Source organism: Phaenicophaeus curvirostris, chromosome Z (assembly GCF_032191515.1).
Source record: "Phaenicophaeus curvirostris isolate KB17595 chromosome Z, BPBGC_Pcur_1.0, whole genome shotgun sequence".
Classification (NCBI taxonomy): domain Eukaryota; kingdom Metazoa; phylum Chordata; class Aves; order Cuculiformes; family Cuculidae; genus Phaenicophaeus; species Phaenicophaeus curvirostris.
The window spans coordinates 50,056,808-50,081,977 of record NC_091431.1 but is presented as its reverse complement, the minus strand read 5'-3'; the positions used below and the strand labels follow the sequence as shown (position 1 = coordinate 50,081,977).

Sequence of the window (25,170 nt, the reverse complement as noted above, 5' to 3'; positions counted from 1 at the left end):
GGAGCATTGTGATTTTAGTTCTTGGGTGGGATGTGTATTCAGTTTGCCCATCTTTGTTGTAGTCCAATGTACTTAAATATATCCTAGACATCAGACCATGGTTTTTGTTCCCTTATTTATTGTGTTATGGCACAAGCATACTGAAGATGCACAGAGGGTGTTAGATACCAAATGCAATCCTGTTCTCACTGAAATCAGAAGTGTTGCTGTGGATATCATGGGTGTGGAACAACCGTCATCCTCACACACAAGACTCTGTGTTTGCTTTTCTGAACACAGACCTCTGTCTTCTACTAGCAATTTGCCACTTCGTGGCTTTGACAAGTGAGCTCCTGGAGATCAGGAAGTAGCAGGGAAGTTGTCACTGAGACATGGAGTTAAAAGGTCTGATACCTACATAAGACATGCTGATTGTTTTAGTACTGGGACCTGGGTTGTCACTTCAGTGAAGGTATTTTGGCCTTTGGAATTGGTGTAGGTGACAACTGGAAAACCGGTGCCAGGCAAAGACAACTTCGGGGATGGCATATCGTAGCCTAGAAGTAAATGCAAGCAAAATGCCCAACCAGTGTCACTTCAAACATGTTTTTCCTGTATTTTGACAAGGATTTATCATGACTGATCTAATCATCCTGAAATACCCAATCTGTTTTGCTTCCAGGATGCCACTGTGAGGGCACATTACAGATTCCTGTAGACTGCTGCTTCTAACAAGCTATGAGTACCTCTCTCGATAATAGAGCTAGTGGCTGCTTTTTATTACTCTAATATACGCTAATAATTCGCATGCACTTTCAACAGGCTCTTCTGTCCAGTTCAACTCGGTGGAAAGTCTCACACATTTTCTTGAGTTCAATGAGATACTAATGGTATGTAAAGAGGAGTTTCTGCCATGCCCTCTAATGGAAAAGCACTGGAATTTCTACAAAGGATGTGAAGATTTTGGATTCTGAAGACTTCTCGAGTGCTAACATCTTTTTTTCTTCATCATCATTTAAAAGTAAACATTTGAGCTTTTTAGAACTAAGTGCTTTGTTACTGTCATTTTGATAAATCATTTGTGCAGCACTTGGAATGAATTGAAAGATTGTTTGGGTAAATGAGGAAGGTAGCAGGAGAACTGTCAATATTGAATTTTGTGTTGTAAGATTAGGAAATGGGGAAGCAGATGAGGGCTGTTACACTTTGGTTCTCATTATGAATTATATTTTAGGTTAAAAAATTCGTATGAAATGTCATTGATTTCAGTGGCTGCCTGTGCCTGATGGGCCTACACAGAACCAAACAGGTGTCAACACTGATCTTCACTTCAGCACCTAAACCTGGAACTGCTGTGTCTGAGCATGTGCTCTCAGAAATGGCTGCACGTGCTCATATAATAATATAAGCTGTTAGGTTAGGCAAAAAATCAAAATGAGCAGATGTAAAAATCACTAGTAGCTTTGCTTTAACTGGCGTGGATGTGTACAAACATTTGAGGAGGGGGCAGGTGCTGGGAGAGGTTAAAAGAGCAGTTAGAAAGCTGTTAAAATTTTGAGTCTTAGCCTTGGAAGTGCTCAGGGAAATTCCATTCATGTTCCAGCCAAGTCTTTCTGATGGACAGAAAATGTGATGGCATATGGCAGGAAATGCAGTTAGCCTGTTTGTGGAACACAGATTTTTTCATCTAACAACACGTTAGATATTCAGCTCCATCTCTGGAGGATTTCTGTTTGCTTTAATTTTACAATGTGTGAATCTGCATCCGTAACATATTTATAACACATTTGACTGTCATGAGAATTATCTGCATTCCAATGGCATTCTTGCTCTTTCTTTCTCTGGATTATAAGAACAGATAAAATAATAGCACCTGCTACTCCTAACTCCAGTGAATGGGATGAGAAATATCTCCTGTCACTCCGTAACAACCTCAGCTGGCTGTTTGGAGTGTGATGAGCTCATCTGCAGAGATTTGATTAGTGTCTTAGACAGAAGGTGGGTTACAGAAGAGGGAGGGGTCTGATGTACAGGAGAGCTAATACTGTGCCCTAGGATGCATGAGCAGTCACAGTGTGATGGGCTGTAAGGGTAAAGAAACGTGAACTGCGTGGAAGTCAGAAAGTTAAAGACTACTGAGTGACAGGTATTTCACAAGGGTCACTTTCCACACAGAAAGAAAATGGAGCAGTCTCACAGCTGCAGCAGCAAAACAAACCTTAAGGCATTGTGGTTTAAAGGAAACGTTCATTCAAATATGATACTTCCGCTTTCACTGAAAAGTGGAAGACTTTTGACTGTTAAAATTACTATTGAATTACTTACATGTTTAATGTTTTTTCTTTGTTACAAGATGCCTAATAAAATCAATGTATAAAACTTGGGAGGATTTGACAGTAATATATTAGTCCATTATATTAACGTGGTTACATGACCTAAGGCAATCCTAAGATACGGTGACAAAAAGCCTGATAGATTCAAGCTGGACAAAGATGTTTCTTACTGATGCTCTGTGTAAAAGTAAGCTACCAGGGCTTTTTTTTCAAGGTGTTTTGAGAAGAGTGTTAGCTTGACAGCACATGTTTTAATATGACTAACAAATGTATGATTTTACTTTACAAATCTTCTTAGAAAAGTGAATTTTCCCTGTTCTCCCAACTGGAATATTTTTCTTATTGCAGAGATCCATTAAAAGATGCCAAAAGTCTATACTGTTATGAATAGGGTGTTTTGTTTTCTCTATTTACATTTATGCTTCTTAAGTGTATTTTTGCATAAAGACAGGCAGCTATTAGTGACCCTTACTACAGCAGAGAATAAGCCTTCTGCTCACAAGTGGCGAACAGTAGCAGTTAGCCCTGACAGCCCCTCCTGCTCCTTTCACTATTCGTTTTTTTTTATTTAGTAAACCCCTTCTCCACCCCTAGGCTGTGAGTTAGCACTTTGTGTGGTGCAGGCTAGACTGAAAAGGACATAAAATGCAAAGAATACAAACCCCTTGGCATCCTGCCTGAAGTTAATATTCAGATGGGGAATAAGCAGAAAGAGATGATTCAGAGAACAAAAGTGACAAATTCAGATTTGTATTTCCACAGATTGATTGATTTATTTATTACTGGGACAGAGCTGAAAAAGAATCAGTGGGAAGATTAATATTAGTGAGGAAGAATGTGAGGTACAAAACAAAAGAATGAGAGTGAGAAGGAAGATAAGCACCTGGGAGGCAGACAATACAACACAAGATTCATAGATTTTAAGGCCAGCAGGGACCAATATGATAAGCTGACCTCCTGAATAACACAGGCTAGAGGTTTGGGTATAAGCAAGGGAGACATGGAGAAAAGAAATAAAAACGCAGATAGAGCTAAATTCTCTCTGGGCAGAGGATCAGCACAAAACATAGCACCTTCTTGCCTTACAAAGCTGCCCTGTAGCCAGCAAGAGCAGTTAAGGCAAGAGAAATGGGAATGGAGGCCAGCTTTGGGAAGGTATTTAAAGCACTGGAAGGTACAAATACACCTTGGGTATTTTGATGGTGGAAATGCAATTAAGGGGGAAGGAGGAAAGCAGAAGCAATACGAGAATAACGCGGCCATAGGAATTTGGATAAATTCTTGGAGAAGTTGTAGCTGACAAGTATTCTGTCACAACACAGAGGCAGAGACTGTTTTTTCTGGTCTTACATACTTTAATGCTACCTGGAGGAAAACACTGTTTAAATTATCAAGAGAATGAAAAACTGCATCCATGAGATTCAGGCCCCTTTTCTGATCACCAGGTGTCAGGTAACCAGTTGGTTAGGGAAATTGCAGATGATTTGAAATTTCAATTATTAAGTTTCTCGCTATATTGAAAGCAGCTTAAACATGACACAGGAAGAGAGTAGGACATTTCAAAGAAGGAAGAGGATTCAAAGAACTCAAGTTTTTTGTTTGGGGAGTTGAATGTTTTTGTCATTGTTGGCGAGATAGGTGTTGTTTCTAAGTCTTTGGATTTGTCTCTTGGAGAAAGTTCTAGCACTTGCACCGATATGTTATTACAGCAGGGTAACTCACGGGTGAGTTGTCCCACTGCTGCGTCCGTTTGATTTCTGTTTCTGTGGAAGGAGCTCTGGTTACACCTAACTCGGTTACAGCAGCTTAAGCAATTAGCAGCCTGCAGCCGAGCTGTCACAGCTGTGTCCCGCTGCAAGGGCTGCAGCCGAACTGGACACGTGGCAGCTCCTCGGAGAGCAGAGCCGAGCACTGCAGCAGGGCGAGGGCAGGTTGCTTCACTGGTTGCACAGGTTTAAAGCCAGAGTGCAGAGTTGGGGTTGTTCAGCCTGGAGAAGAGAAGGCTCCGAGGAGACCATATAGCGACCTTCCAGTAGCTGAAGGTGCTACAAGAAAGCTGGGGAGGGACTGTTCACAAAGGCTTGTGGTGATGGGACCAGGGGCAATGGTGGGTATATGGAGAAGGGCAGATTTAGACTGGACATGAGGGGAATTTCTTCACAATGAGGGTGGTGAGGCCCTGGCACAGGTTGTCCCAGGAAGCTGTGGCTGCCCCATCCCTGGAGGTGTTCAAGGCCAGGTTGGATGGGCCCTTGGGCAGCCTGGGCTGGTGGGAGGTGTCCCTGCCCATAGCAGGGGGGTTGGAACTGGAAAAGCTTTAAGGTCTGTTCAAACCCAAACTAGTCTATGAATCTATGATTCATCAGTTCAAAACGGCAGCACTGACTCCCCTCCTGTCACTGCCCTAGAATCATCGACTCGCTCGGCTGGCAAAGAGGTTTGAGATCATCGGGTTCAGCCGCACCTGTCTACCACTAAACCGCATCCCTGAGCGCCTCACCTACCCATCTCTGAAACACCTGCAGGGACGGGGACTCAGCCGCCTCCCTAGGCAGCCTGTGCCAGCGCCTCATGACCCTTTCGGCGAAGAAGCTGTTCCCACCTGAGCCCTCGCTGGCGGTCCCTGTCCCCTGTCCCATCGCCTGTCGCTCCCTGCCGCGGCTGCGGGAACCCGTGGTCCCCGGGGCCGTTCCCTCCTCCTCCTCCTCCTCCTTCTTCTTCCCGGCAGGTCGCAGCCCCTCCTTTCTCCCCGCGGCCACGGAGTGCGGGGAGGACGAGGAGGAGGAGGAGAAGGAGGAGGAAGGAGCAGCAGCTGCGCGGAGGCGGGGAGGGAGGAGGGAGAGAAGGAAGAAGAAGAAGAAGAAGAAGAAGAGGAGGAGGAGGAGGAGGAAAGTCCGTGCCGGCGGGTGTTGCCGCGGAGCTCGGGTAAGAAGGTGCCTCGCGTCTCACAAAGTTGCCGTGGGGGGTGCGGGGGCCCGGGAGGCGGCGGGTCGGTGTCCCGGGGCCGCACCTGCCCGCATCCCCGCGGCGCGAGGCTCCAGCTGCGCTCCAGCTGCGGCCGCGGCGCCGAGCGGCGGCGGCTCCACCGGCTCAGCCCGATCGCTCCCCGGGCTCGTCGGGCTCCCGGCCGCGGTCCCTCCGCTGCGCGGCTTTGGGGCTTTCCGCGAACGGCTCAAACCGGCCCGTGGCCGCGCTCCCTCTGCCGAGCGCGCTCCCCGCCGCTTCCTGCGGAGAGCGGCTCCTCTTCCTCGCGAGGAAACCAGAACTGACAGAACGGCACAGGGCTCTCGGAAATACATGTTTTTTTCCTCGAGGAGGCACGGTGGCGGGTTCTTCTCACTTACCGGAGTGAGGATTGTGGAAGGAGACTTTGAGTGGAACTTTGCTTGAGCAAAGTCTGCTGCGTCCGTCCTAAGGATGCGCTTTAATGTGTTCCAAGGTCCAGTCGATAGACTAGCTTGTTTAATTTTGAGAGTTATAAAGATCTAGTCGATAAACTAGCCTGTTTAATTTGGAGATTTAAAAAGATTTAGTCGATAAACTAGCCTGTTTGAGACTTGAAAAGATCTAGTCAATAAACTAGCCTGTTTAATTTTGAGTCAGGCAAATTCCCTCACTAGTAACCTTTTAAAATAAGTAAGCTTCCTTAGTGATAATCTGATTTTGCCTTTGATAGCCTGGGAGACAAACAGGTGAGGGGTAGATGTGGTTGATAAACTTGCAGCTAGAGTGGGGGCGGTGAACAGGAAAGAGCTGCTCGCTGTCTTCAAACCAGGAACTACAACGATCAAGTGATGCTGGAAGGCAAAAGACTGAAAACAAGTAAGACAGAATGGGTTTTTACGCAATACTTGGGTCAGTGTAGAGTGTTTTACCCCACCCCCCAGTCTACTGGATGTCAGAAAATTTACATGGATTCAAAAGCAACTGGGTGGAAGAAATTTGAATTTCGTGAGAAGCAGAAAGTTGTAACCCCTGATGCTACAAACTGCTGAGCTGTAAGGGAGAAGACACTGAAAGAGCGTGTGGAGAAGATGCTGGAGAGTTTTTGTTCTCCTTGTGCACTTTCCCCTCTTTCCAAGCATCTGCTTTTGGATACTGTGGCACATCATTCTGGGATGAATGTGTCCTATGGATATGATGTGCCTGTTCTTCCATGCATGTAGCTTCTCTGAGATACAGAAAGGGAAGCAAAATGCTACTGTGCTTGTCTACTTATGTTTTTTTGTTCCTACATGTCTGATAATCATGGGGATTGGTCTACTTCTACAGTTTTCAGTATGCTGCCCAGCTGTTAAGGTATTTAAAGATCACTAACAACCATAGCCAATGCTTTTTAACACAATTCATATAAATGAGCCATTCTTAAGGACTACAACAGTTTGAAAAGTAGTAATGGTGATAAAGGTTACTTAGCTAGTGGTGATGAAGAATACATACAGGTTTAAATTGCTTGTGTTGGCACAGCCTTTGTGCTGGGATTACATTGGGAATGCAGAAAAGGGGAACAGATGCTGAAAACCGCATGTGTACTGGGTTCTGTAGGTTTTGTGGGTGATAACCTATACTGTGCCTTGTGTTTTCTGGCTTAGTATGTACAAATTATTCTAGTCAGTCAATAGGCAGTCTGTGATCATCTTGGAATTGCCTTGGTGGCTGAGATTAGATCTTTGAAATTCTTTAGAAGTAGTCCAGGTGAGGTGTGAGTGATTAACTAAAGGTAAAATTAAAAGAGCAGAAAAGGTCAAAGCCATGTACTATCATTAGATGTAAAGAAACTGGTGAGTAATGATGTGTAGGATTCGGGGGAGCCCAGAAAAGTTTGAAGCACTGGCTGAGAACAAACAGGTGAGTCCAGAAATTGTGGATCACACACATCTTGGCAGCTTGGCAGCTGTTTAGCCAGGCCTGATACGGACAAGGACCTCAGTGGATGTCCGCAAGGTACGGTGTGGTTTCAAGAAGCTGTATGCCCACTAACAGGATGGAAACGCATTTTCAGGCTTCAGCAGAGAGATTTTAGGGAAGGATGGTGCAGGGATTTTTGGAAATGTGTTGGCTGTTGATCAGAGCCGGGGGTGGAGCACCAGAAAGGTCTGGATGTATCTGTTTGGCCGTTTGTCTTGGTGGTTACAGCATACATAGTGACAAATTGACTTCAGGTAGGAAGTGGGCTGTCTTGATGTGTGCTGATGAAGCAAGCTAGGTCTCATTAACAGATGATGTTTAAGAGGACTCTAGAAGGAGCTTAAGATTTTTTTGTAGCTGTTAAAGCTACAGAAACGCATCAGGAATCATAAAGGCATTCCAGCTTTTGAGGTCTCCCAGGAAATATCGATAAAGGAACGAAGAGATGCAGCAGATGAGTCACAGAAAGCTCATGTCGGCAACATAAACTGCAGGGTGCCGAATCCAGCAAGGGAGAGAAGTTTTGCATAGCTCTGCCAACAAGTCACGCCTCAACAGGTTTCTTGCTGAAAAACTTAAAAATTAAGAAGGCTTCAGTAGGATTTGCAGCGTAACCAAGTGTAACATACAGGTCCCTCTGTTTTGAATACAAGAAGGACAGCTGTGAAGAAAGAGGAGTTCTCTAATCGCATCATGGCCAGACAGATGCATGGTTAAGTAGATAACAGGCTACATACCAGCCTGCTGGAAACCCACACACCCTCATGCTCTGTTGTATTGTCTAACAGCAATGTGGCTTTCATGGTGCATTGGGAAGCTAACTGCTGCCCTGGGCAGGATTCTGTGGTGCTAATCAAAGACCTTTGCCTTTTGGATTGACAGTGGTGAAGTACGGTTGGCCTGTGGGTGTTTTCATGGTGCCTTGTTGTTTGATGGCTTTTTTCAGGCAAGGATAAGTAGGAACCCTAAATCTTACGCAAAAGATGCACACCTGTCTGCAAACCTTTTCCAGTTTTGTATGTGATGAGAGCTTTTGTCTCACAGAAAATTTCCACCATCTCTATATTTCTGTGTTCTCAATTTTTTTATTAATTAATTAATAACATTTGATACCATTGCCCACTGTACTGCAGGCACACCCTCACATTCACCCTGAAAAGGAGTAAAGCTGCCCCAGCTACTGTCATGCTACTTTGACTCTTATGCATTCAGAGAGTGCCAAATACTTAGTGGAGAATTCAGAAACTGTTCTCAGTATATGAATTCACCACAGTGGACTTATCGAGCTAAGGCAGGACTGCAGGACCCTATGGGTTAGCAGCACCCAGACCTTTCTTCGGAACTTATCAGGTTCAGCCTGCTCCTGCCACACTGGAAAGCAGAGCACAAATAATAAGGCCCATAGTTACAGAGATAGATACAGGTTTATAGAACTGTGTGAGCTGGAAGGCTGATGATTAAGAGGAGGCTGGTGTGCACAATACTTGAGTTGAAATATGGATGGAGAGGAGGAGAATGCTATGTATGCCTTAGTAGTACTGCTGTGCTTTCCTTCAGGGAAGCACCCAACTAATTCCTTGTGGTATGTGCAAATAGTGGAATGTTTAGTTCCTCAGATTTCTTTGTATCCATTACACAAACAAAGCTTAGGTATAATAGCACAAAAATATATTTCTTGCTATGTAAAAGATGCTACATACCATATGAGTTATTCGCATGTAGGTGACCTTGTAGTGCAGATCATCGTGTCTAAACACAGCTTCAGAAAGTATCTCCAGGACTGTGGGCGTCACACCAGTAGCCTAAATTTCTGGCCTTGGCTTGGTGGCAGAGGTATTTTATCTGTGGAAGGAGCAAGTCCTCACAGACCTGAAGTACAAAGCACAGTTTGAACTTGGTGAGACTTTTGACAGACAGTTGTCACATCTGGGCACTTACTTGCCTCTTCTCATGTCCTCTTCAGCCTGATAAAGAATGAAATCAGGTTACTCCGATGTGATCTGTTCTTTTTATGGTGTCCCCCCCCCGCCATCTCTTATTGGTGCATAGAAATCCTATGTGAGTAAACAGGTGTTTGGCCTGGAGAGGGGGAAGCCGAGGGGAGACCTCATTGTTCCCTACAACTACCTGAAAGGAGGTTGTGGAGAGGAGGGAGCTGGCCTCTTCTCCCAAGTGACAGGGACAGGACAAGGGGGAATGGCCTCAAGCTCTGCCAGGGGGGGTTTGAGCTGGACATCAGGAAGAAATTTTTTGTGGAAAGGGTCATTGGGCACTGGAACAGGCTGCCCAGGGAGGTGGTTGAGTCACCTTCCCTGGAGATGTTTAAGGGATGGGTGGATGAGGTGCTAAGGGACATGGTTTAGTGTTTGATAGGAATGGTTGATGATCTGATGGGTCTCTTCCAACCTGATTATTCTATGATTCTGTGAAAAGTACATGCTTATTGTACAAATAATGGCTTCCACAGCTTATCACACAAAGCTTCCACACTCTCTATTTTTCAGCTAACTTTTTACCCTTTTCTTTCTTAATCGTTGCAAGCAGTAATGTTATCCCTGCTCCTTCCGTACATTCCACTTCATACGCGCTTGAAACGCTGATGAAACTGAAGGCTGCGGGCACCATCAGGATGGAGCAGACACCAGGACTTTGTTCAGCCACTGAGCTGGTCACACTTGTGTTGATCTTCTGGGACAGAGCATCCTAAAGAGCTCTGCAAAGGGGAAGAGACCACAGCGAAGTTCAAGAGGTAAGTCTGTAGCACTCCTTGAAATGATCTTGCTGATGTGACAAGTTGTGACTTTGGTGGTGAAGACTTTGATAGGGGTTGATGGGGAGTTGACTCAGCTGGTGTGATTTACAGTGGGAGGCTCACAGGCAAGAGTCTGCAAGCAGCTTGATGGAGAGGTGAAGGAAATGGAGAAATATTTTGAGCTGTTAATGGGAGCTTTTCTGCAGAACGGTGCAGTTCTGCCTCCCTGTCTAACAAGAAATTTCCACCCTCTTTTATAGTGCTACTCCTTGCCAATGTACACAAGTTCTGGCCCTTTGGGCCTGATTTTTATGTTATGCAGTAGTTTGGGGTAAAGGTTAACCCTCTCTCCACCACAGTGGTAGTAGTACTTTATTGCCTTCTATGAGTTGGAGTGAAGCTGTTAAACTCTAGATTGCCCAAAGTTACGACTGAGTAAACTCTATTTACCAGGGCCTGGGCTTTTCTAAAATAATAAAGTATGTACTTTTAAATTTTATCCTGATTCCTGCCTTTATGGCACTTTAAGTCCTCAGCAAACACGGATACTCCAATCTCTTAAAGTCAGAGAACTTAAGCACTCAAAATATAAGTAATCAGGCTTGAGAATTTCCATAGCAAACTATCCTTGGGCTTTCCAAGCACTTTCCTGCTTCAACAGGGCTGGATATCCTCATGACTGGCAAGACAGGATAATTTGACATGTACTATGGGATCTGCTAGTAGATTTTTCTTTTTTGGGCTTCCACCAGAAAAGGTTTTGTCAAATGTGATTGTGAAGCAGTTTAGATTAGTTGAGGATGCAAAGGAGCCAGGTTCAATTCTGTCTTTTGCTACTGTCTTCTTGCATGACGCTGCAGAAGTCACTTGCCTCTTTTCCTGGCCAGAGAGCAGGGAAACAGACTTTCTTTATCTTGACATATCTCTGGGACACGGACATGCAGGAAATTAGTGTTAGATACTTTACTGCAGTTATGGGGATCACTGATGTACTGGAGGCAACTAGAAAAGAGCATCCAGCCTTTTCTGAAGAACATGAAGAGAGCTGGGACTGAGGGGCAGATAGACAAGCAAACTGTGAGCTTAGCAGGTTCTGGTAGGAAACAGATCTATGTATCCCAAGCAATGAATCGTCCTCATGTTTAGCACTGAGACAAAATCATGTGTGATACCTATAATTGCAAAATCTTTGCTGAACCTGTGTTTCCCGTGTTTCTGGTGAGAAGCTGTCTTTCCTTTTCCAGTAGCACAAAAAGGCTGTGTTATACTAAAGATTTTCCTTGCTGTTTTCCTTGGGGCACTGTGTTGTTTTAAGTCTTCCAGGTCTTAAAATTGGCAGGCTTATTATTTAATTAGGCTTGGGTCTAAAATTAATGGCATATTTTTTCATGTCTTGCAATTAGAGGTCCGTAAGTCAGAATGTAAGTAGTCATAGTTACTTAGCTCTTTAGTAGCATCATTTAGAGGAAATCTAAGTATAGTATCAGGCAAGCCAAAACAAGGGGGTGAGCTGTGTGAGGTAGTGGGCACTACTGGCTGGTAATGGGCACTACTATGCTACAGGGGCATAGGCCGAAGCTCCAGTGCAAAGTAAGTGGGTGGAAAACCAGACAAACTCAATAGAATCAGCTGATCTAGATTTACTGTCAACAGAAGTACTCCTACAGAAGCTCCGTGATTGCTATGAATAGATAGTTTTGCGATGGAAATAACCATCTAGCAGTAGTAAATAATAGCACATGAACAAATTAACTTTCCCAACTAACAGCATCAATAATTAAGTACAGCTGAAAGTTTAGTTCAGACAGACAGTTTACTAAACAAAAGAAATAAATGACTTAGCAAGGTGTTACTTCTCTTCTTCTCTGGCTTCCCAGGAACACTGTCCAGTCTTCCTTCTCCAGAGAGACCCCTTGAGTTACTTGATTTATATGGAGTAGAGGGAAAACCGGAAGGGAACTAACTGCATCTTTCCGCAGATTTCGTTTTGCAATCCAACTCAACCAAGTTTGCATTGCTTTGTGAGTGGGTGTATGTTAGGCAAATGGGAGATATTTTATCAGGGAAAACTTTTCCCAAAGTGCTTTGCCTGGAGGAAAGGGAATTGTTCTGGTAGTTCCTGCTATTATATGGTAATAATAATATTGGTTGCTGAAATACAGTGTGACCTGTTTTCCAAGAAAAAACATAGACACTGGGTTTGCCTTGTTTGCTTTAGAGGGATGGGCAAGTAGCATGTCAGCACTTACCCTCATTGATCCCTCTCTGCATTCTTCTCTTGCATCATTTCCCAGCCTCTGTTCTAGTGCTTCTTCTCACCAGTCATTCGTTTTTTAATTTTTCTTTAACCTAAGTGATAAGCAAGGAGCTTGGTTCATGCTGTTCTTTGGCAGAAGGGAGAGAACAACACGTCATTCTCTCTGTTCCTCTGCTTCTACAGACTTGATCTTTTATCCTAACTCTCGCCTTGTGGCAAGCACAAAAGCAGGTTGCCCACAATAGCACTCATAGTGAGTACTATGCCTTTCAGATCCACTGAGAAGAGAGCACTGCCTACCCATAGCCTTCATTTTACAAGAATCCCTCTGCTGGTAGTGGCCAGCATGGCTTGTCACTCCACATTCTGGATTAACCACTCCCAAGCTGACATAACAGCAGATAAAGACATGATTCCCACCAGGTAGCCGTCTGGCACAACACCAAAAATAATTTGTAGCATCTGTAGCCAACTGTGGAGAGTCACAGAACACTCTCACGAGTCATGCTAAATTTAAAAAGTAATATAAATTCAATAGGGATACACAGTAAGGGAAATAATGGATTTTGGTTTTCTGTAGCTCATTGTATTATAGTTGGTGGTTGAGACTGGACTTCTATTTACCTACTGAACAGGTCCTTCAGGAAGGACTGGTAGAGGGCAGAGCTGGGGGGCAGTGGATATTGGCTGACATACAAGGTCTGACATAAAAAAGAGACTAACCCCACAGCTCAGGAACTGAGAGTGGGAGGAGAGAGAGATATGTTTATAGAACTTTCTAACCTGTCACAATGAGATAAGGCTCAACTCAATCACTTCACGTAGTATGAGTGAATGCATGTTCAAATATAGAAATTTTTTACCGCTGGTCAGATAATGTTGGTGTGCAAGGGTGAACAGTGAGTTAACATCAAGTTTCTTGCTAAACTAATAAATCCACGATGGAAACTTTTCAATTATTGACTCATGCTTATGGTGAAGAGATCTCAAAGATGAAGTTGGTGCTCAAATGCACCCATTTTTTTCTTAGTAGAAGATATGAAAGCAAAAATGGTTAAGATCCTCAACAGCCTCTCAGAAAGTGATCTGCGCAATTGCTTTGAACGTTGCCAGCATTGCATGTAGCTGTGTGTCAGCTCTGAAGGGAATTGTTTTTAAGGTGATTACAGTTGATTTTCTTAATTCGTTAAATAAAAAGAGTTGCAAGCATGGTCTGGGGTGTTTTTTGTGTCTGTGTGCGTGATCTTGTGTTCCTCAGGAAAACTGGGATGTATTGGTTGTTGCAGGCAGACCGGTTACAAGCTTCCTCAGGCAGAGACCTGCCTGCATGTCCTGCTGCTGACCCTGTTATTTTCACCACTGTCTGGAATGCTTCTCCCCCTCCACGGGGCCAGCCCATTCCGAGCAGAGATCCTTCTAGCCTCCCTGAACAAATCCCAGCCTTCAAAGCAGGATTTTCATCTTTCTGCCTGCAAGGAGATTTCTGGTGCATATTGGCCTCACGAGGCTCTGGGCTTCCTGTGATGGACCCAGGCAGTTCGTGACAGCTCCACTCCGCTGGCAGCGTCTGTGGAGCTTGTGGGCTCTGGAACACAAGCTGTATCAGGAAAGACACAGTGAGGAGAGGGAACGAAATCCTAAGGAGTTGCAAAATTCCTTGTGGTCTCAAATAAAGCGGTTGACAAGCTGTTAATAAATCAGTGTGATCTGAATACAGACAACTTGGAGCACCTCTACAGGTGTGATGCTTTGAACTTGCTTTTACTTTGAAGGAATGGGTGTGCATACCTTGTAAAATATGTAATTCCCAAGAAAATAATTTGCATGCTCACAGGAGGCTCTTTAGAGCAGAAATATGGACTGCCACGTGTTATGTAATGTATAGGCTCAGCTGGTTAATACCCAGCTGTTCTGTTCCTCGAACACACGGCATTGGCAGCTGCTGTTTTTCTTTCTAGGGTCATGAGCTTACAGAGAGGTAGGCGTGACTTCTCCCCATTCTTCTTCTTGTATGTGTGGTCTGCTTGCCTCCAGGGAAGAGATGCTGGTCTGGTAGGAGGTATCCCATATTTCACAGGCTGAACTGTGAGAATTTATTTGTGCGCGTAGGACTGAGAAGATGCAACAGTTTAAAAGGTCCCGTTTTGCAGTGTTTTGGTTAATACAGTGAAATTTCAGGCAGGCACACTCAAAGCTAATTTAAATCTAGCTTACACTCATTGGTGTTGTTTCTGCAGTGTATTAGATGTTTAGATGTGACCTTTGCGAGTGTGTTTAGACCAGAATGTGACAAAAATTATATGGTATTCAGATGGAACTGCAGACAAGCTTTTAGGCAGGCAGATCATTGCTCTTAGGCGCTGCTTTAGAGTCCAGGCTTGCCACTGCTATTCTTTACAAATTTTTACAGAAGAGGTTGATGCAACATCTTTTTTATTATGAAAAATGCAAATGAAGAAGCAAATATTGCTCTAATCTAGCTTTTAATTTTGTCAAAAAAAAACCCCCAAACCACCTAAATAGCAAAACAAGCTAAAACATGGGTTGATGCCATCTCTGGTAATTTGTTCCCATTAAAAATATGATTTATTTTAGAGCTTTTTTTTTCAGTTCAGTTTAAATAACAGGTCCTGAAGTAGGAGATTTTTCTTTTGAGTTTGAACGAAATGTATTGACTTAAGGTGTTTTTTTTTTTTCTCAGGTGCTAGTAAAATGCAAAAGCACCTGATTGTTCACCAGGCTTACAGAGCAGGATGTTTAGGTTTTTCCGACCAGGTTGTATCTACTTAGGGAAGTCCACAGGATTAGTGCCTGGGTGTGTGTACAAGTATTATGAGATCTGGAGCTAGAATAAAAATTGTTGTAATACTTGTTTTTTCCCCTCCCAGAAGACTTCTAAAAGCAGGCTTTAATTTACCTTTCATTAATGTTCCTTTGAGTTCAACTTGCAAGCATTTAACATTTCAAGCAATTGCAGTTTCTCAGTAGAAATTCAACATTTATGTGTTGTTATAGTAATTGTAGTGTAAAAGCCAAGAGAAACAACCACCAATTTAATTTACTTCTCTATATCACATAGGTGCACTTTGCTTTTACCTCTGTGACAGTGCCAGTGTGAGCTTGGGTGATTTACACAAGCAGGTTGCCCGTGGGTGCTGTAGAGGAGCAAAACCTGCTTCTTGTGTTTGTGATTAGCTTGCTGTAGGGGTTTGCACACTTCTAAGTACTCTGCAGCATCACTGGCTCTTAATTTATGTTTACAGATAGCCTGGATAAGATTTAGTACTTCCTTTAGCTGGCTGTAGGTTGGTTTGTAACTTTCAACACTTTCAGTACTCAGGGGAGAAAGCTTGTTCTCTGTTTTTATAGGGTTTTATAGGGTTCTATGACTCTTGTCTGAGCCCCAGAAGAGCTGCAAAATTCTTCTGCAGCCTCCCGAAAGATGAGACATACACACTAGATTGAAGCACAGAGGAAGGAATGAAGCACCACTGCCCACTTGAAAAGTGCTGTGTATTTTCTGATCCTACTGCAAGCCCGGCATCATTACATTAGGCAGACAGAGGCAGCTGAGCCTAGCTGGGTAGTGCTTTGGAGGCACAAACTGAGTATTTCAGTTTAAGAGTGGCATGGATCAGCCTTTGCCCTGTCCATTCAGGAAGGTTTATTCTGCTGACTATAGCCAACACAGTATTCAGTGAGTTGAAGAACTCCATCTGCAGCTGAACTTTTTCAGGAGAGTGTGAAATTTTCCTACCACCTCGTTCCTCCATTTGTGTCATTGCACAACTTGTGCTGTTGCAGAAAGCAAATGATTTTAAGTGTTTGAAGGTGTAAAGCTGCCCAAAACAACTTCTTGCACGGAGGAGAACACACAAGAGAAGGTAATGAAATTCATCAGTGTAAAACCCAGCTGTTTTCTGTGTGGGATACAAATATTGCTGTTATAGATCTAACTACCAATTCCTCTTCTGGTCCAGCAGTAGATAAAAGCAGATTCAGGGAGAGAGTGATGATCAGAAGAAACATTTTTATTGGTAAAAATTTCCAGTTGGAAGTCTTGGCAGCTGGTAATTGCATGATGTCATGGTTCTAGGGCATTCAGCTTTCTGTCCATATTTATGTACTGGTGAAGGTAACTCTGGAAACTCTGAATAGCCAGCTGATTGCCTATTTCCTTCTTGAATCCTGCTGAGCTAATGGTCTTTAAGTTTCCTTCTGATAAGGTTCCAGTTATGTGTTGTGTAAGAACACTTCTTTTGTTACACAACACAAATACATTTCCCTTTTATTTGTTGCATGTCTGTTTTCTTTGAACATCCCTCGCTTTATAGGTACAGAGGGTAGATAAATACATCAATTTACATTCTCTGAATCATTCAGTACTTTGCATTCCAGCTCGTAAGTGCTCTGACCAGGTTAGATGTTGTGTATGTGTGTGTACAGGCTAGCTGTGCGCTGTGTTGGTTACAAAATGAGCTCAGTCTCCATTAATTTCTGAGAAAGTGCGAACATTTTATGAAACAAGGCAAGATGACAACACCAAGCTCACTACCTGCACAATCTTTGTGCAGAAGATGGGATGCTGGTCCTACAGATGGTGTGGTAGCACCAAAGTAAAAAAATACTTGTAAGCAAGATAACTAGAGGTAGCATCTGCTCAGTGTTGCCCCAGCTAGGTGCTTCAGGTAGCTCTAGGTGCTTGTTCCTATCTGGCATATGTCATTTGTTCCCTCCTCCTCCAGAAAGAGCTGTGGGTACAGTACACTGCTATGTTTGAGTGGGGCTTGAGTGCTGCACATGGTAACAAATAGGCATTTTGCTCTTGAATCAAAAAATCAAAACCTGATGAGATTTGTAGTGTTCCTTCTCTCCTGAGGAATTTCATTCCCTGATACAGCATTCCTCAAGAAATCCCAGTCTTTTGCAGAAACTGACTTCCTCCTGGTCACGACCAAATGATTTGTGCCTGAAGAACAAAGCTGTTGCCCTCATACTGATGTACTGAGCCTGGCTGTGGCGTGCGTCAAAGGTGCAAGAGAATATGAATTTAATGCGATAAGGATAGAGCTGGAGGGACAGCGGGATATTGGTAGTGGTGAACTGCACTGCTGGAGAGATGTTAGAGTGCTTAAGAGCTGGTAGGGTCACACATGGCCTGATTCTATGTGGACCATTGTGGTGCCAGTGATATATGATGTTTTGTTAGAAGAAAAAAAAAAATAGAAAAAGAAAAAACAATCCAAACCAAAAATCAACAAACAAACAGATGGAGCTGTGGATATAATTGCTGGCTTCTAAGGTTCTCATCTGACCAGATACTGGCCAGGATCAGGGGGTTGTCTTCCATAAACAGATAATTCAATGGAGCAGCTGAGATTTCTCACCCGCACTCTTTAATCCTTTCCTGCACAGGGAATATGAACCATGTCGCCACAGTCTTCTGGATTTCTGACTCCTCTGTATGGCACAGTAGCTCCTTGTGGTTGAGAGTGCCAAAAACCATAGGAATGTTCAGGGAGCCGAGTTTGGATCCTTTGCTCATCAGCTGCAAAGAGGGAGTCCTCGGTGCTGTCCAAGTGATTTCCTGCACATCCTGGTCTGACTCCAGGGTGCACCAGACTCCAGTGGTCTAGAATGGTAGTTTCAGGCTGGAAAGCATGGAGTGATGGCTTTTTTGTTGGTTTGGTTAGAATCATGAAGTTTGATACTAGGTGGAAGCTGACCAGGGTTGCTATAGTTAGAGGGAGGATGAGGCGGTGGAGGAGATGCTTTCTTAGTCCTCCTTTTTCCTTTGTCCAGGCTCCATTTGTCTTTTTGAAGGAGGTAGAGAGGAAGGGAAGATTGACTCCCAGGATGAGGTGTGGTAGAGGTTGTCCTTAGTAACCAGGGAGACCACCAGGCAGGGGCACAAGGCAGACTTCACAGAGAGACCACACTACACAGGTCTTCTCCCTCCAGAGGAAAAAGAGGGGTAGGTTAGCTGTGTTCCCTTCTGCAGGGGCTTTGTCACATGGCTGGAAACCTGGCTTTGGTTATGAGTGGCTTTTGAGAGCAACTTTTCTCCAGCAACACAGGTGCAGGAAGGAAGTAGGTAAAGTGGAGGCCTGGATTAGACATTGAGCTGGGCTTAGGTTGGAGAAGAAGTGAAGGAAAGCACCTGCTGTCTCGGGGGAAGGTAGGATTTTTATGGCTTTGTGGGCAGATAGATCTCTCTTTTCTCTTTGTTAGCATTCCTGGAGGCTGTTCATAAAACCTTCAGGGAACTGCTGAGCTCTGGCTCCTACTAAATACATACGTGTGTGGGCTTACCCCACTCCCTTCTCTGGTCTATACCTGGCACCCACAGGTGAAACAAGTGGCATTTCCTTCTCCTTTCTGTTGCCTGCAGAAGAGAAATATCAAGGAGAAAGATGCACAAAGAAAGGGAAAGTTGGGGAGAGCTGACTAATGAAGCAGCTCTGCCAGGAAAGGCTGCATTTTAGCTGAAGCTACAGCTTACAAGACCTGACATTGGTGGGAATGCTAAAGAACCTAAGTTAGTCTTGCAGTGAGTGTTGCATACACACCTCAGTACTTAATTTCACAAGTATACATGGATCTGCATACATCTTAGCCACTTCTTTTGGCCCCACCATTTTATTCACTCTGAAACATTCTGGAACAGCTTCTTCTCAATAGAAAATGTTGGAAGCTGCTAAATTTAGAGACAAAATAGAGCTTAGTTTAAGCTAAGTTTAATGCTGGACATGGATGTGGACTTTTGTCTAATTTTAGGATGTTGCCATTTTGTTGCCATTAGGGATGGCAACAAAGCTGCTTGCACTCAGCTGGTAAAGCAAAGCTATATGGAAACAAGATCACTCCATTTAGCTGTTATTGTGGTAATACCTCGCTTGTTAAGTTGCTACACAGGAATGTTAGTAAATACCCTGCTGCATAAAAGGGGGCCATTTGAGTGTTTTTGCAGTTGTATCTGAGGTTGATGAACAGGTTGCTTACTATTACCCTTCCTGCCTTCAAAAGGTCATATTATATACTCATTCCAGTAGGTGGAAATGCTATGTCTTCACCCATCTCTTTCTTGAGAGCAGGTTACCAGTATTTTCCAGAAGAAATCTGGACACAGGGAGGACTTTGGGCTTGTCAGAACCTATTCAGAGAGGATGGGAAGCAAATTCATTTCCTGTTGGAGGTCTTCATGGGCCACCTGCAGTATTAGAGACAATGAAGATGCTCTGACTGAATTCTAAAGCTTTCAGTTTAATGCTTTATTTTTTTAAAAAATACTAACATCTACCATAAGCACACATTCACTGCAGACTCATAAGAGATCCCATTGAATCCCCTGGAGTTACTCAGGAAAATAAACAATCCTTCCGACTCACTTAGAGGACAGTCACATTTCTACCAATGCAGGCGTTGCTGTACTTCAGTTTGTGACTCAAGAAATTAAAACAAGATTTGGAAAATAAATAGCGGGAGTCTTGTTCCAAAACTCCTATTTAGCTGGAAATTGCCTGAAATCTGAATTAGTTTATTGCCTTCAGTCAGCCAGTTCAGGGAAATGAAATCTTTGCCTACTGCTGTGCTAAATCAGTCTTTAAATTAACATGATGATTAAGAAGAAACTGCAGATTTCCAGTGCCCTGTCCTGCTAAGGTGGTGTTTATGCTGTAAGACAGACTGGTGTGCACATCTAAGTTTGAAGCTGGAATTGTCTCTGATGCTTTGTTCCTAGTTTAAAATAACATCAAATCTCTTGTATTCTTGCAGAATGAAGAGACACAAGTGTCCCTACAAATGTCCCACACGAAGGAAGATCTTGATCCTGTGTGTTACGGGGTGGCTGATTGCACTGCTGAAGCTCCTTCATGTTGAAAGACACTTTTTTCCCTCTAAGGGCATTTATTTGGTTGAACACTTCTTGAGCACTTCTTCTTACGTTAGAAACAGGTATTCCTATCTTAGAAGTGAGTTCCACTATGAAATCAATTGTTCGTCTATATATGAACAAGATCCCCATGAAATTGGCAAGAGTTTAGAGATAAGAAGAAAAGAGATCATTGATTTAGCTGATGAAGATGTCATGGCAATGACGAGCGATTGCCATGTGTATTATTCACTTAGGAAATATGACTTGAAACCTGTTTCTCCCGAGGAAGAGAGTTTTCCAATTGCCTATTCTTTGGTTGTTCACAAAGATGCAGTAATGGTAGAAAGGCTTATCCACTCACTGTACAGTCATCACAATATTTACTGCATCCATTATGACCAAAAAGCAGCAAAAAGTTTCAAATCTGCTATGAAAAATCTAGCTAAATGTTTCCCTAATATTTTCATTGCATCAAAACTGGAGACAGTGGATTATGCACATATTTCACGGCTTCAAGCAGATTTTAATTGTTTATCCGATTTGATGGACTCCTCAGTTCCCTGGAAGTACGTTATTAATTTGTGTGGCCAAGATTTCCCTTTGAGGTCAAATTTTGAGTTGGTTGCTGAACTGAAGAAACTTGGTGGAGGAAACATGCTGGAAACTGTAAAGCCAAGCAGTAGCAAAAGAGAACGATTTACTTATCACTATGAACTTATGAAAGTGCCTTATGAATACATGCAAATGCCTGTAAAAACCAACATTTCCAAGAATCCACCACCTCATAATATTGAGGTATTTGTTGGCAGTGCCTATTTTGTTTTAAGCCGAGCGTTTATTAAATACACCCTTGAAAGCTCTCTTGCAAAAGATTTTTTTGAGTGGTCAAAGGATACATACTCTCCAGATGAACATTTCTGGGCCACTCTTGTACGTGTTCCTGGGGTCCCTGGAGAAGTTCCAAGGTCAGCTCAGGACATAACAGACCTGCAAAGCAAAACTCGTCTGGTGAAATGGAATTATCTTGAAGACCATTTGTATCCTCCCTGCACCGGTACACACCTTCGCAGTGTCTGCATCTATGGGGCCGCAGAATTAAGATGGCTTCTGAATTATGGGCATTGGTTTGCCAACAAGTTTGATTCCAAAGTAGACCCTGTCCTGGTAAAATGCTTGGCAGAAAAACTAGCAGAACGACAGAAAGAATGGGTGTATTTATCCTCTGACAAATACTTTCTGCACATAAATTCTATGAATGCCTTGCTATAACAGTGCTGTCTTCTTTGCTGTCAGTACTGTGTACTGTAATAGCACTGCACCTGCAGTTCCTCTGCCTTGACCCGCTGCAGGATGTTAGCGAGCGAAACATCTGTTCTGCGTAAAGTTCAGAGCCCTGGACAGCCAGGTGACTGGCCATTTGTCAATGAAAAGTCATGCCTCTCTGATTAAATGTTTTGTAACTCGCCACAATAATCCTGTAACTGTTCTTTAGGGTGACTCTGTGAGAGTGCGGTTTGCTTTTGGAGGCTCTGGCGCTGTCTGTCCCAATGGAGTAGTTCAGAAACATGTTTTACATCAAGTGTGTTTGCTGATTTCCTAAGAAACTCCCATGCATCTGCCTGCCTGTACCCTTTCCCTTCACTGTTGTTTTTCTTAGACATCTGAAACAAAGACCTCTGTATCTGCTACCTCAGGAAAGCTGGAGCTGCCCACCTCAGGGACAAAACCGAGAGATCAGCATGACACCAAATGAGCCATGTGGCCTCGCTGGAAGTCCCAAACTTCCCATGTGTGGGAGCTAACAAAGATCTTTGCAATGTGAATATGACTGGATGATACAAGGGAAAGAAGATCTTTAGATACTGCATTGTCTGTAGCATTATTCTCTTCTTCCAGCTCATTTATATGTTACTTCTCCTTCTGTGAAGTGTGTGCTCAGGTGCCATGCTGTGCCTATGAAATTAGTGGTGGCTGATTGAAACGGAATTACATGGTGTTATTCTTCAAAGTCCATATATGAACATGCCCTAAGGGCCATCTCTGCAGCCCCTTACAGTAGATATCCATGCCAATAAAGGTCAGTCTTTATTTCTGTCTCTGCCTATAGAGATATCCTCCTGTGAAATCCTGGTTCTGTTGAGACAGTATGTTTACACACAGTGGATAACAAGTGCTGTGTTGAAGTGCAAAACATGTGAAGTCGAGAAGTATAATAGCCATATTACAGAAATCAACACCCTGTGTAGAAACATCTCTCCATGCTCTTCTCATGACTTTGCACCACCACGATCCCAGGCTGACAAGATCTTTCTTCTGGTAGTGAAGTGGCCTGGGAGCCGCCTTGCAGGTGGGCTCACCATGCTTCAGTGTGAGGGAAGTGTTTATTAGTACTGGGGTCTCTGCAGAAACTTTTGCAACTCAGAAGTGCCCCTTGGCAATAGGTGGGTTTTTCTGCAACATTGTTCTGCCACAAGTTCAGTTGCGGTGGTTCCAGTGGGTGGACCCTGAGGTCCAGCTTGCTGCATGCATCTGTCCTCTTTCTATCCATATGGCTTTCATAAAGGGTCCTCTTTCCATAAGTGACTTCAGGATATCTGGTCTTATCAGTCCACAAATTGCTGCAGTAATAGCCATGTCTCATACACATGAGAAGTCTGTGCTGCTTATTTCAGTTGAAAAGACCAAGTAATTTTTTTGATCTTGTTTTTTTCTGTATTAGTTTAGTCATGGTCAAGTTATCTGTGGCTTAAGATTGGGTTTGAGAATCAGGAGTCACAGGTCTTTTTCCTCATTCATGACACTGATCTCCTATAAGACGTAAGACAAATCATCTGAGTTTTCTGTTTCAGGTGTTCCAGCTGTAAAATGGAAACAACAATGTTCTATTATCTTGCTAAGCACTTCAAAACCTATGAGTATATGGTTTGTTTGTACAGTACTAATTGCTTATCAAACTATTTATGTAGTCTGTGGAGACACAGACTGTACTGTCTCTGAAATAAATGGGGATAATTTTTGAAGTGTGTGTTGCTTACTTCAGTGACTTGCCATGTCTGCCCAGGGCTGTCTTGACTTGATGTGATTTATAGACATTTTGTAGAAAGTGAAATATTGACAGTATTTAGAGATCCATGCATCAGTATTTGTATATAAAGTGGAGAGTTCCTGCATGGAAACAGGTTAATAAAAGAGTATGTTAGGATCCCAGAGGGCCAAGCCACAGCCTTCTGTACACATAAATTGATGTTTAATGATATATTGAAAATTTCTTGTGTACTTAAACTGATTTCTGTATGTATACACACACATTCCCATTTGTGTTTGAATAGTTTGCTCTACCATAAATTATAAAAATAACCCACCAGCACATTAAAATTAATTGAGGTAAATAAATCAACATGCAACTATGTGCTGCTGTAACCGGATTGGGTTGAATGATGCCTATCACTTAACTGCTTTGAAATAAAGCAGCTTATGCTTCCTATGTAGTGAAGAAGTGGGTAGGGAGATGATACAGTGTGAGGCAGCATCACTCATTTCTGCAGGATGTTTGCTTGCTGGGGAAGTACAAATGATACAGAAATAGTTGAAACTTTATGAAGTGCAGATTTTCTAATGAATTATAGATATTTCTGATTTTTGAAGGTAACTTTTAAGGCTATTCAGCCTGTAGAAAGTTTACAAAAATTGTAGGATCACACAGGCTGGAAGATCATCTAGCCCAGCCTCCCACTCATAACAGCATCAGCACGAAATTTGGGCTGTGTTTCTTGGACTTTGTCCCAGGTAGTCTTGCAGATCTCTAAGAAGACCTGGCAGCCTTTCAGGAAAAAAGAACACCGTAAATATAGATTCCTTAGCTTTTGAATAATTTTCTCACTGCTTTTGACTTTGCATTCAGTGATGCAGATGCCATACCAATGCTTGTGTCATAGTTAAGTGATTAGACTAGAGAGGTGGGGAACAACTTCATTATTTACCTTTGACTTCATTGTCTTTCTTCTTTACATAAGTAGATACTTCTTTGCTGAAAATGGACCTGAGTTGTGATCCACAAAAACCTTTCTCTGTGAAAAAAAGTGTTTTATGGCAAAGCAAATACGAAGTTTTATTTGGGCTGAAATTTAGATGATAGGCAGTTATCTGGCATTCAACTCTCACAGGGGTATTTTTTTTGCCTTGGTAAAACTCACACATCCCTTTCATCTTCCTCTCTTACCCTTCCTCACTTCTCCTGAAAAAAACATGTCTTGTAAATTAATTCACAAATCTGAAATGCATGTACATTTGCATCTATTAGGTGGCTCCTTCTGTCTTAATTCTGCTGAAGAAGCCCCATGCTAATTTTCTTCCACCCACTCTGCCCTGTGCTGGCCCCGTCAAGCATCTCTTAACCTGATTTTTGCGTTCAGGAAAGATGCATGGGCAGGGCACTCGTGCTGCTTCTGGTCGTCAGTGCTGGTGTATGAGTCCAGCCCACCAATTTATTAGTGGCTGAAAAGACTAAAAAGTGCTGAATGCATTCTAACATGGAAAATTTAAGTAAGAAAGAAAAGGAAATAATGAGCTTGAAAAAAAGAGACGCAGACATAATTTCTACAACTTTTCTTGCTAATGAATTTATATGCTGGATATGGAGTCAGGAGGTTGGTATATACTAGCATACATGCCTCAGTACATGTTTTCTTTGACACTGCAGTAAAAAGATGTGGAAGGAAAGACTAGAAATTTGACACCTAATCTGTAATTGTAGTTAAAACAGACTTGGCCTGTTGAACTATTCTATGCCCACCATGTCATTATTGTGGCATTTGAATCAGAATATATAAACATGAGAAAAACAGTATTTGGGCAGCAAATGTGGAGTACATGTGGCACACGTGTGTGTTTACAGTGTGGCTTTGATTTTTAGTTCAGGTATAACATATGTTTCTGTTTGGTGTTTTTATAGAACTAGTATTGTTCTTGGCAGTGGTAATTTCCACTCACATAGAAACAATACTTAAGAACAATGTGATATGTTAGTAAGATGCAGTAAGTCTGAACTGAAAGTACCCCAGCACTG

At 43.0% G+C, this 25,170-nt stretch overlaps 2 protein-coding genes across 8 annotated transcripts in view; both read left to right on the top strand.

Moving 5' to 3' along the window:
• Positions 1–2,671, top strand: part of ANKRD31 (ankyrin repeat domain 31) — a 61,490-nt gene extending 58,819 nt beyond the window's left edge. Inside the window, exon 26 of the mRNA XM_069881149.1 lies at positions 802–2,671. Coding sequence (XP_069737250.1) covers positions 802–953 — 152 coding nt within the window. The 3' untranslated portion in view covers positions 954–2,671. The remainder of the gene's footprint in view (positions 1–801) is intronic.
• Positions 2,672–5,170: 2,499 nt separating this feature from the next.
• On the top strand, positions 5,171–23,038 carry GCNT4 (glucosaminyl (N-acetyl) transferase 4). 7 transcript variants are annotated; one of them, XM_069881143.1, is made up of 4 exons: positions 5,171–5,237; positions 5,989–6,134; positions 9,765–9,969; positions 20,006–23,038. In XM_069881143.1, exon 4 carries the CDS (start codon positions 20,007–20,009, stop codon positions 21,372–21,374), a length of 1,368 nt encoding a protein of 455 aa, XP_069737244.1. In that variant the 5' UTR covers positions 5,171–5,237; positions 5,989–6,134; positions 9,765–9,969; position 20,006; the 3' UTR covers positions 21,375–23,038. The 7 variants fall into 7 exon arrangements, 4 of the variants coding, with proteins under 4 accessions (XP_069737244.1, XP_069737245.1, XP_069737243.1 ...); XM_069881144.1 differs by having other exon boundaries at positions 9,762–9,969; XR_011339441.1 differs by lacking the exons at positions 5,989–6,134; positions 20,006–23,038 and adding an exon at positions 13,263–13,420.
• The last annotated feature ends 2,132 nt before the right edge of the window (positions 23,039–25,170 follow it).